The following is a 12,222-nucleotide window of genomic DNA, read 5'->3' as shown; positions in this document are numbered from 1 at the left end:
GAATCAACAATTACCAGAGTTTGACCCCCGGCGGTTGTGTCGCTGAGTGGGGAAAAACCGTTTGACATATGAACAGATTGGTGGTGTAACTGGGGCTTCTGTTTAAGACTATGCTTCCTCCTCACCTTCACCCAGCTGCCCTCTTTCCCCAGCTGCTTGATGTCTGTCAGGGGACAACTAGCGGGGCCTACGCTATCTTCGGCTGCACCGCCTACAGGGGCCTGGCTAGCTACGGGTGAATTGAGGGTGCGAAGCCAAGTCTCCAATTCAGTAATCCTGGCCTCCAGAGCTGCAAATATGCTGCATTTGTTACAAGTATCACTACTGGCAAAGGAGGTCGAGGAGTAACTAAACATCTGACACAATGAGCAGGAAAGTGCAGGAGGGACAGGTGAAGAGGCCATGGTGCTAGCAAGTCAGCTATGAGCTAAGCTAAGCTAGCGGAACAGTAAAGACACAGTGAATAAATACTTTGGCTATAAATTTGGGAGTGAGTACACACACTCAGAGTGTGCTTCGGATGAAGCACGTGAAGGTTATACTAAGAATACAGAAGTTATCTAAAAGTTTTTAATTAAATTGCTATGCAGATAAGCTACTCAAAAACATCACTGTGTTTGAGCTGGAACAGGAAGTGATACTCTACCGCAAAGAGAGCGAACAACAAGTGACAGAGAGAAAAGAGAGAGACCAAGATGTGATGTTCTGCTATTTTTGTTATGCAGATTTACTGCACTGGACTGAGCTTCATGCTGATGGTCTTTAGGGAGTAGTTATGACCCTTCCACCTTGCCCACTCCACTCCCACAGCATAAAAAGTGTTGTCGGCTCCCCAGCGATAAGCTCCATTAGGGTTTGCATGGTGACAGTTGTTGTACCAGAATGCTCCCTGGAAACTTTTGGCACAGTTTCCTGGCCAACTGTCCTGGTCTTTGTCAAATGTAGTAAACTTCTGTCCGTTCTGATAACTTAGTCCATCTCCTACAGAAACACAGATACAAACACAAAAGTACCATCAATCCCAGTCAGACTGATCAGCAGGTTGGACCAGCCTTCTGTATTTGACAGTGTTGGGTAAGTTACTTTAAAAAAGTAATTAATTACTATTACTAATTACTTAGTCAATATTGTATTTAAAATGCTTATCTAATTACTGTGTCAGAAAAGTAACTTAAGTACTACATAAGTATTTAACTAAATACTTCTTAAAATCCATATAAACCTTGAGTGGACAAACAATAGAAATTAAACTCTTTAAATAATAAATAAATTTTTTTAAAGACAGACACTCTACAGTACGCAGCGGTAGCATCTGTTCCACAAGGTAGCCTGCCAGGGCTGAACTGGGACAAAAAATCGGCCCAGGCATTTTGACTAGAGACCAGCCCACCAGGTATTATAGGAAAAACCATAAAGCCTTTGAATGAAAACAAACGCTGTTGTCACAGTGATGTACACTGTCTTGTTGGTATATATGTATCAGTCTAATAAACTTAAACCTACGCATCCTCTCTATTCTGGTATTCTAAACAGTACCCGAAAGTAGACTGCTTGGTCGAGTTAACCTCCTGAACTATCTACAACACATGGTGAAAACCTGAAAGTAAGACAGAGAAGACTAGAGGTGAGACATGATCATTACTGATTACTGATGACAGATTTAGATATATTTTCATAAATCATTCATTTGCCACATCAATAAACAGCATGGCAGGGCAAAATATTTTTTCTAACATGGCAACCTTTAATAAGTGAAAGGAGTCAGAGAGACAGATGAGAAAGAAAAACTTAATTGACTTTTTGATGGCATTTTACACACAGTACTGGTACAGTATCTAGAAAATGTGGGGAAATGCTGGCATCATAAACAGTACTTAGCTACTTCTGAAGAAATTATGATGGGACCCTAAAAAAAATACTATGTACAATAATGGATTTCTATACATTTTACATCGGATGAAAATGTTTGTTGTAAGATTCAGAGCGATAAACAAACAAGAGAGAAAAGCCGATCAGCTGATCACTGATCAGTTTCATGATTGAAGTAACAGGAGAGGGAGGGGGAGAGAATGAGAGAAGAAGAAACAGCTGTGCAGCGTAAACACAGAATAACTCCAGCTTTGTGTCTTTTTCATTGTAGCTGAAGTCCGGGACAAACTGTGTTCCTTTTCACCTCAATACTAAACGCACAATATTTTCTCTGTATATGAGACGATTCCGTTTTTTACGGGACGGTTGGAAACTAATAACTAACCTTATAAATAAGATAAAACAAGTTCAACATCAATAATATCATAGCACCCGCCCAGCAGTATAGAAACGAGTTATTGTAACCGACTGTAGAAAGTCAGCATAACGAAAATAAACTCCACCTAAACTTGGTTTATATCTGACCCAGATAGACTGCAGTCATAACTTCTTACATGAAGTTCAGTTCACCGCCTTGGGTCTCTGCTCCTCCTGCCTTTCCGTCATCCACCTGCCAGCGTGTTGCATCTGCTGGCCTCCACCACTTGCTAATGTTACTGAATCTGTAGAAGCTCCGCAATAGCCACCACCAAACAATTGAGTTATTTTTAAACATCTCCCTTCATCTGGCCAATCCACCACCTTTCAGTGTTTATACCGTTACGGAAAAAAGAAGAAAAAAAAACCATCGGCCCATAAAAACGAAAAATCACCGGCAAATGCCCGGTATGCCCGATGGCCAGTCCAGCTATGTAGCCTGCAGTCATTTTTTAAGCTCACCTTCAGACGCTTTCTGTGCTGCTGAAGTAAAATCACGTTTTGCTGCTTAGCAGGAGCTGCCGCAGTGTTATCCATGGATGATGAACAAGAATCACTGAGAAGTGTTCGTCTATGCTCTGTGTCAGGCGCTTCAGTAGATTACTCGCGCTATTAACAGCAGCCAATAGTTTTTTCTCCCCAGCACATAGCTTACATATTACTATAATGTTCCTGTCTGCTTGTTTCAGAAAAGTGAAGAGACGGGAATATGTCCATGTCATAAAACAGCCACTCGCTTCAGCCGAGTCCGACATCTTCCGCTGTAGAATACGACTATGCAGCAAACTGGCGCGAAATGACGTGCAGCTGCACTACAGCGATGTTAAAGCGGCAGAGTTTACTTCTACGTTTAGAAGATAAATTAATGAAATTAAATAATGATATTCAGCGAGTTTAATTATTTTACAATGTAACGCAAGTACATTGTAAGTAACTGTAATTAAAATACCTAAAAATGAACAGTAATTAGTTACTCTACTTTTTCAGTGGAAAAGTATTTTAATTACAGTAACGCGTTACTTAGTAACGCGTTACCAACACTGGTATTTGAGCTCCTTTCCCCAGGCACTGATTCATGACCTGCTGTTCCTACAGACTCTCCACAAGAATCCAGCACAAAATGTCACTTTGAACTTATATGTAAATATGTATTTACCCACCTGCCCCTCCATCAGTGAATCCAGACACATTCAGCTTGTAGCCGCCAGACTCTCCATCGATGGAGAACGAGGAGTAATGAGCAAACACCTTGTTTCCATCGAAATCCTCCATGTTGACCATCAGCTTGTACCTTTTTCTCTGCGTCAGGTAGAAGACATTTTCCAAACCTGGAGAGAATCACAAACATTTTAAACTCATTGATCAAATCTTTATGGTTATACCACTACCCCTGAAGTCAGAGAACTTAATGACTGTTAATCAGGACCCATTGCTCACCGAGCCAGTACTCTCCAGCAGCATTACCAAAGCCCGTCTTGTACTGATCCCAGGGTCTGTAGAAGTTCACCGAGCCATCCAACCTCCTCTGGAACACCTGGGGGATGAGGCAGGAAGGTGGTTACTAAACTCTAAAGAATGATCAATGGGGTTAGTAAGGAAAATATTAAGAGTTTTTTTTTTTTAACATAAAAACATTTAGTTACAACTGTGGGTTTCTAGAGATATTGCTGTGATTTTAAATTGATGCATGTTGATGTTTAAGCCAAAGGGCTAGTTCACTTTGAGGATAAAACTGGTTAACTAGCTAAAGGACGTTCTGTAGAGGTGGGCGGAGCGATCCACATATTGACAGTATCGATTTGGTATCGATACTTTGTGTCTATTCTCTTAGTTCAGTACGTAGCCCAATCAATTATGTTAAATCAAAAGGTCAAATTACTTAACATTAGTATATAAAAGCTTAGCTACTATCGCCACTGTTTGTGTACCATTTCTGTCTATTGATTCTTGGGTTTAGAAAGTTGGGCCATCTTAAAGCAATTTAGATGCTTAAATATTTTTGTTTCCTTGTTTTTTTTTTTAAACACTGACCCAGTATTTTAAGTATTATTATTTATTTTTTAGGTTTTTATGTTAGGTTTCAGATTATAAGTTTGTGTGTTATTCTTATTTAGGATTTAGCTGAATTTTAGGTTAGCCATTATTTATCATCTGTCTTCTTAGTTTCTGTGTTCAGTTTCTTGTCTAGTCTGTCATGTGTGTCAGGTCTGTTAAGCTTGTGTTGTCATGTCTGCGTCTCCATGTTTCCTGTTTTGTTTTGATAGAATCTTATGTTCTTTGCTTTTTTTGTTTAGTCTCACCTCCCCCATGGCATCATTATGTTTATTTCAGTCAGCTGTTTCCCAATATGTTCCCACTTCCTGTGATCACCTCCTGTGTGTATTTAGTGTGTATTTAAGTCCTCTGTCTTTCTTTGTCAATTCACTCAAAAGAATCTGTTGTTGGATGAACACAATTTAATCTTGGCACCTATTTCCACTTGATTTAACCAAGTACAATAACCCATTTTTGACCATGTCAAACCAACACATTTGGCATTTGGTGGTTTGATGTAATCAGATTACGTTGGATCAATGTAGTATACTTACATTGACTTGAAGTGATTTATTTAAGTATGTAGAGTGAAATTTGTTCTAATTCATTCTACACAAGTTAAAAACTTTAGAAAAACACAATGAAATCTTGTTGTTTGAACAACTACTTCGTTAATCAAGGCAATTACTGCTAGTCTTGCTAAATGAACCAATATGGGGGTTTATGATTTTATAGAGACAAACAGCCATTTGTACTTACATTCATGGGTAATTTAGAATCATCAATTACACACTGTAAACCAGCCAGATTGTGGATTTAAACCCAGGCCTTTCTTGCTGTGAGGAAACAGCACTAACCATCACGCCACCAAGCTGTCACTCTAGGCTTAACAAAACTAGGAAAGCTATGATTACAAGGCTTGATGCAGAATTTTCTGTACGTTTTTGTCCTTGACAGGTTAAACCACAATAAATAGCGATAGCATACACGTGGTGTGGGTGTAGTTGTCTGCCTCTTAAAACTCCAGCAATTTTCCTGCAGTTTGACATCTAATGTGATCTTGTGAATTTCGTGAGTCCAGGCAACTAACCACTCTTACTAGATTGTATCATGTCATCTCAACAAGAACAAATTAAGTTGTTGAATTTCATGCAGATGTTACATGATTTAATTACGTTCACCATAGAAACATGAAATTATTTAGTTCAAATTATAAGTTTGAATCTTGTACATGTAACAACAGAGTGGTCGTCATCAAGAAAAACAGGAAACTGTGTTGTGTTTTTAAAAACTGTCTTTTAAAAACTAATATTTATGGGACATGTGCCTCTCATAATTTATCAGTTTATTATTTGAAGTCCAAAAAATGTAGACGTACCCAGAGCTTGTGTCTTAATAATGTATGTCTTGCAAATACACGTACTCAACCTCAGCTACGCAAAAGAACTGAAGAACATATTTGAGGTGTTTCAAAAGATATTTCTGGAGCTGGATGGTCTAAAGCCAGCCCAAAGGTAATGTCACTAAAAACTAAACAATGTGAAGCATTCTGCTAGAATCAAGTTCAAGAGGAATTTTGCCCTGTTATTTATTTATATAGTTGTGCTGTGTATTGTTGATAGTTTAATGGCTCCAAGTATTCTAGTTAGTTTTAATGTGCTTTTGTTTAACACAGCAACATTTCCGATAGCACACAGCATATTTTTTCTATTCTTTTCTTCAACATCTAGAGTTTGAAATTATTTCTGTCCTCTGCATTAAAGTTTTTGTTTCTGGCTCAAGGACAACGTATTGGTAAAAGTCTGCAAGTATGTGAGTTCACGTATTCATTTCGATCTTCCAGACATTTTTGTATGGCTGCACTTTTTTCCTTCTTTTGCTCGACATATTTTTTTTAAGTGGGTGTGTCTTTTTTGAACATTGTTTGTTGGAAAACCAGTGTTAATATAAAAGTGGAATTGCTATATGGAATTTATTGTAACTAAATTTAAATATGTTGCTAACAATAATATTCATGTAACAATGTGCAAGGACAGTTTTTAGTAGGGAAAAAAACAAGAATCTAGAATAACTTAAGCTTTTTGTTTGACATTAATTAAGCTTTTAGAGTAAAAAGTAAATCATGTTGTTTGCAGCAGAGTAATTGAGTTAGGCTAATTAAAAAAAGTCTTATGGAATTTACACAGTAGTGATTGAGTTGGAATTACTTAAAAACATCAATGCAAATCGATACCTTCATTTTTAAAAAAAAGAACAAGCCAGTGTATTATATGAACTGAATAAGTAAATATTTAGCGTGAAAGAAGAGACTGAAGGTGACATGATGGTGTGGTCATATGACTGTCGCCTCACAGGAAGATGTTCTTGGTTTTAATCCATGTTCTCCACTGTCTCTCCAGATACTCCGGCTTCCTCCCACAGTCCAAACAGTGTGCATGGGCAAGTAGGGATGGAAATTGCTAAGAATTGATCATTTCGATTCTCACTGGGCTCCCATACCATCGTTAAGCACTTCAAACAACCAGACATGAAACTGGGAGTTCAGATACTCACTGTCCACTGTCCTTGTGAGCCGATGTCACAGTACACCTACACACACACACACACACGATTATTAGAAAAATGTGAAAGATGAATACATCAATAATACACATGTGATAATACATATTAACATGTGATACAGTAAATCAAAGTGGCCCTGGAGGAGGTTTTGTCTTGAGAATGAAATATAATCATTTTGGTGCATTTTTGGCCTGAAGACCAAATGAATCAATGAAAACACAAAGGAAATGCATCTTCTGCATCTTTGGATGAGTTGTGGCCCAAACTCATTCGTCTGAAGTTTGAAAATGGCAACACTAAAGAATCAGCTTGTCATTAGAGTAAATAACTCCAGTCTACCAGGACAGCAGATGTGGCTCCAATGGGATAGATGGTGTACACTCCGCTGGTTCGACTGGTGTCTTGGTTATAGACATCACTGCAGTCCAGCGGAAGGATGAAAGGAGCACAGCAGGTCAGCAGAGAAACCAGGAGGAGGACTGACAGCAGCTGGAAAAGAGGAGGTGTTCTCATTTCATTTCAGTCAAAGCTTCATGTAGAAATGTAACAGTTCTGACTGTCAGACTGAGGGCGTGTTAACAGCCATTTTCAACCCTCCACATAGCGAGCAAGATGCTAATCAGGAAAGTGTTTCTCTTTCTCACAGAGTGTATATACACTTGTTTGTTTACTCATACTTTATCTCATCTACATCATGTTTAGCAGGTTTTTCATTATGTTTTAGGATTACTACTATGGAACGCTAGGACTGCCATTATTGCCACATTTAATTAATTATTTAATGGTGTATTTAATTAATTCATTTTGGCACAGCTGACTCCTTCAGGTCTCACCATGAATTTATTTTATCTGTCAACCTCACCCATCAAACTCAGGGGGCGGGGTGAACGCTGATTGAGTCAAAACCATTGCTTTGGCCTTGTGGCCATTGGTTTTAGAAGGCGTTTCTGCACACCAACAAAGGGCATGTGGAAACTAACAGAACTGAACGTAAAAAAACCCTGTTTGTTGTCACCAAATACCATTTTAATATTTTTTAGCCGAGAATGTAGTGATTTAATCTTCAGATATCTGGTCGGTTTGTCAAGATACATCCTCTTTGCAAAAGTGCGTTGATGATTTCGGAGATGTCTGCCCAGTCCAGTCTCACGGCAAAGCGTGGGATAGACCCGGTTGCCTCCCAAGCAATTGAGCTGTTATTTCCACCGACAAAACGCAGGCCCCGGTACTCAGCTGCCATAACCCATGCAGTACACTGACTTCATTTACTGTATTACTTATATTTATCGGGTATTTATTTCCTGATTTTCGTAGGTGTCATACGTGTTTCAGTCGCCAATTCTGAATTATAACTAACATTAAAAACATGTTTAAGGAGGAGAGAGAGCAAATACCATAGAACCAAGTCCGCCAGAGCTTACTTTATATTTTTACATGCTGTGGAGCCATTTTTGGGAGCATTTCAAGTTGCTATACATCAATACAACCGTTATAGCCCAAATTTTAATTATATTTATGCATTAAATCCATAGTAACCACATAAATTGCAAAAAACTTTTTTGCAATTAGACACTATCTCTACTTTCAAGATTAGGCTTCAAACTTTCCTTTTTGCTAAAGCATATAGTTAGGGCTGGACCAGGTGACCCTGAATCCTCCCTTAGTTATGCTGCAATAGACGTAGGCTGCCGGGGATTCCCATGATGCATTGAGTTTTTCCTTTCCAGTCACCTTTCTCACGTGTTAATAGACCTCTCTGCATCGAATCATATCTGTTATTAATCTCTGTCTCTCTTCCACAGCATGTCTTTCATCCTGTTTTCCTTCTCTCACCCAACCGGTCGCAGCAGATGGCCCCGCCCCTCCCTGAGCCTGGTTCTGCTGCAGGTTTCTTCCTGTTAAAAGGGAGTTTTTCCTTCCCACTGTCGCCAAAGTGCTTGCTCACAGGGAGTCATATGATTGTTGGGTTTTTCTCTGTACCTATGAAGCGCCTTGAGGCGACTTTTGTTGTGATTTGGCGCTATATAAATAAAATTGAATTGAATTGAATTGAATTAAACTACAGAAAAATTGAAAATCGTCTTGTTTTTTTTGTTTTTACCTATATTTCTAATTAGAGAAATTTAAGAGGTTTATCCCTCAAAATTCTAAATACAAAAAGTTGCAAAAAATAGTTTACAACAACAGGAAATTTCTTTTGAGTGTCTTCATAGTTTTATTTTTGAGATACACCAATTTTTATATACTGCAGAAAAAACGAAAAGCAATCCTATAATGCAAATTTGCAAAGAAAACAGCATGTGCATCAAAATAAACTATTTAAAGCAGTGCAATTTGAGATCTAAGCATCCCAGATACTATTCAGAAAAGCATAAAGTCAAACATGACTTTTAAATACACCAGTATAGGCTTTTAAGGCCTACAAGTAAAAAACTACATTTTCCGCTCACGTCGATTTCAATGTAGGAAGTGTTATGAACAGCTGATCGGATTGGCAAAGCGTGTTTCTGGAATATTATGTTTTTGTTGCTGCAAGCGCTTTTAATGCAATTTTTGCAAAGCTATATGTGGAAGGAAACCGTGACCTAGCACAAGCTGATGGCATAAGATGTAAGTACAACTCCTCTGGTTTCATATGCAAAAAAATTATTCCGCTAGCTTACGTGGTTCCTGTTCTACAGAGATTTAAAAATAGTTACGCAAAACGGAGCATGCTCGTGCTCGCTGCTGTTTAAATGTTTGAGTGGAAGATTAGATATAAAACAAACGTCAGACAGTCTACGTACACATTTGATATGAGCCCAGCACGTATAGTGGCTGTGTCCTGTTTTAAGATCATATATGTAAAATTGTTGTCTGACCTGCGATCCAGCCGCTCAGATTCCGTGGTTAACATGGTTACTGCATAAGCAGCTGTAATTTAAACAGCTGGCACTGCGAAAACCTACCTGCGACATGAGTGTTTATGTTTCCCATTGCAAAAGAACTGTCTGAATGGCAAACTGAAGTTAACTTGGGTAAATTATAGTTAAGGAGTATCACAGATAATGCCCATGAGCTGTGTGACTGTACACCACTACACTGAAATAAATAGGCTACTATTGAAATGCACGTGTTATATCATAAACTATGATATAAATAGGGAGGTCCTATTAACACGTTTAGTTTTAAAGGACACCCTCCTGCCTTTAGTCTCATTCATGAGCAGTATTAGTTTTCTTCTAACATCCAGAAGTTTGCACGATGTGTTTCATAGTTTCTAAGCCTTTGACAGTTAAACATAACATGAGCGAAACACCAAAAAAAAAACAAAAAAAAAACCATCACACCAATCATATGTTAACCTTATTTATTTTTAGTGAACTCTAAGCAAGTGAACTAAGTGAACTCTAAACAAACCGGCTAACGTAACCCCCTTTCCCCCCAAAGAAAAAGCAAACAAACAAAACAAAAACCCAGTTAAACTGGAACACTGAGGCTGTGACCTCAGTACACTCTGTCAGCTGACTGTTACCAGAGCTAGTGACATCTCTGAAAACATCTGAGCACTTTTGCAAACATGTTCTATGTTGACAACCTGACCAGACATGTGAAGACTAGACAACTACATTTGCGGCTAAAAGACTATTAAAAGTGTAGTTGGTGACAGAAAAACGGGGTATTTTAAAACTTTACACCACCACCATTGCGGCCTGTGATTTGAAATGCATTCTGGGATACCTGGCTGCCCCAAGTCCACACAAGCAATCGATTATCTAGGATCGACCTGACTTACTTTGCACGGCAACCAATCAAATGTTAGAGAAGCTGCAGTGGCAGCGTTAACCCCGCCCCCTTAGTTTGATGGGTGAGGCTGACAGATAAAATAATTTCAAGGTGAGACATGAAGGGGACAATAGTGCCAAAATGAATTAAATAAATACATCATTAAATAATTAATTAAAACTGTCAATAATTATTTAAATGATTTTATTAATTAATTAAAGATGTCAGTAATTAATTAAATGTGTAAATAATTAATTAAATATGTCAATAATTAATTCAGTGTGCCGATAATTAATTAATTAAATGTGTCATAAATATTTATTTAATTCATTATTTCCATTTTTAATTAATTATTGCCACATTTAATTAATTATTTAATGGTGTATTTAATTAATTCATTATGTCAGTCCTGGCATTCCATATACTACATGTCCAAAATGGCTGACAAGTTGTCAGCGGTCACGTGCAAAACCTCTATAGGACTGATAAATATTCAGTCAGAAATTTAAAAATCTAAACTTACCTTCATCGTTGCAATTCTATCGAGTTGATGTGATGAAAATCTGATGAGTCTGAGCTGTATTTATAAGCAGAAATCAATAATTACTGATAGATTGCAAAAATGTGGTTTAAGGTTGTTGCATTAGAGTATGGGGATAGATCTCCATAACTGTTAATAGAAAATTGTACTTAGTAGTCAGTATAATCTTTTGAATAATATAAGTCTGCGAATTGATCACTCGAACTGTTGTTTTCTACAAGATTTGTTCTGTGTTCTGTTATCATGCAGGGAAGGAACAGTTCCTTCCAGCGATAAATAAGAGCTGAGCAAGGAGTTTCACTCCCTACTGACACACCCACACACACACATACATACACATCCACATTCCACTGTCATGAACAAACGCACTTACTGTTGTATGACCCTTGTATATAAATAAAGACCAGAGCAGAAACAGAGCGCGAGTCCTTGAGCCTCACTCTCGGGTGCGAGCGCTCTGTGACTGCCCTTGCAAGTAAAAACTGCACCGTGTGTGTTTCTACTCTCTGATTCTCAGCTGAAGAAGTGTCTTTAGAATACATCTCTTGACGATAACAAAGCCTACAAATGAAGGCTACAAAACAGAACACATATCTTGCTCAGAAGCTCTACTCAGTTGTATGTTTTTGAATTCATAGTCAATCATGACTCATTCTCGTCTCTTTGTTTTATGTCATTTCTGAAATATTTTCTGTGCAGTTACAAGGGGATTGTTTTGATTGTAATCACTGAAGCAGATGGTGGTCACCAAAAGCGAGTGGAGGTTGTTAAGTTGAAGGAATGCTATTAAGGTTGGTTAGCTCCAAAAGTTGATTCTGTTCATCTGGACGTAGGGTTTTGTGGGAGAAACGTTTCGTCACTCATCCAAGTGACTTCTTCAGTCTCAGCTCACTGCAGGTGTCCCCAATCTTATAAGCAGTGTATTTGCATAATGACTGAAACCAGCCCAGTGAAGGAACAATGGGCTGGGAGGTCAGATCCTTACCCTAATTATGCAAATTCTCATGACCATTGATCAACAACCACTGACCAAA

The 12,222-nt window shown here is 38.2% G+C and overlaps 1 protein-coding gene across 1 annotated transcript; it reads right to left on the bottom strand.

Annotated features, from left to right (window-relative positions):
* Nucleotides 1-727: 727 nt before the first annotated feature.
* LOC100698094 (microfibril-associated glycoprotein 4) lies at nt 728-11,176 on the bottom strand. The gene is made up of 6 exons (XM_003456693.1): nt 11,171-11,176; nt 7,222-7,371; nt 6,874-6,909; nt 3,724-3,820; nt 3,447-3,614; nt 728-981 (listed from the first exon to the last, which is right to left on the bottom strand). Exons 1-6 carry the CDS (start codon nt 11,174-11,176, stop codon nt 728-730), a joined length of 711 nt encoding a protein of 236 aa, XP_003456741.1.
* Between the last annotated feature and the right edge of the window lie 1,046 nt (nt 11,177-12,222).

The sequence above is a fragment of the Oreochromis niloticus genome, unplaced genomic scaffold, assembly GCF_001858045.2.
Source record: "Oreochromis niloticus isolate F11D_XX unplaced genomic scaffold, O_niloticus_UMD_NMBU tig00007510_pilon, whole genome shotgun sequence".
Taxonomy (NCBI): Eukaryota; Metazoa; Chordata; class Actinopteri; order Cichliformes; family Cichlidae; genus Oreochromis; species Oreochromis niloticus.
The sequence above is the reverse complement of the archived record's forward strand: the minus strand, read 5'-3'. Positions and strand labels throughout refer to the sequence as shown.

What these genes read in the sequence shown, in the direction of transcription:
- LOC100698094 (XM_003456693.1), bottom strand. An exon ending in GCTCACAAGGACAGTGGACA is followed by an intron (nt 3,821 to 6,873) that starts GTGAGTATCTGA and finishes CTCATCCCCCAG; the next exon opens with GTGTTCCAGAGGAGGTTGGA. An exon ending in ATTCACTGATGGAGGGGCAG is followed by an intron (nt 982 to 3,446) that starts GTGGGTAAATAC and finishes GTGTTTCTGTAG; the next exon opens with GAGATGGACTAAGTTATCAG.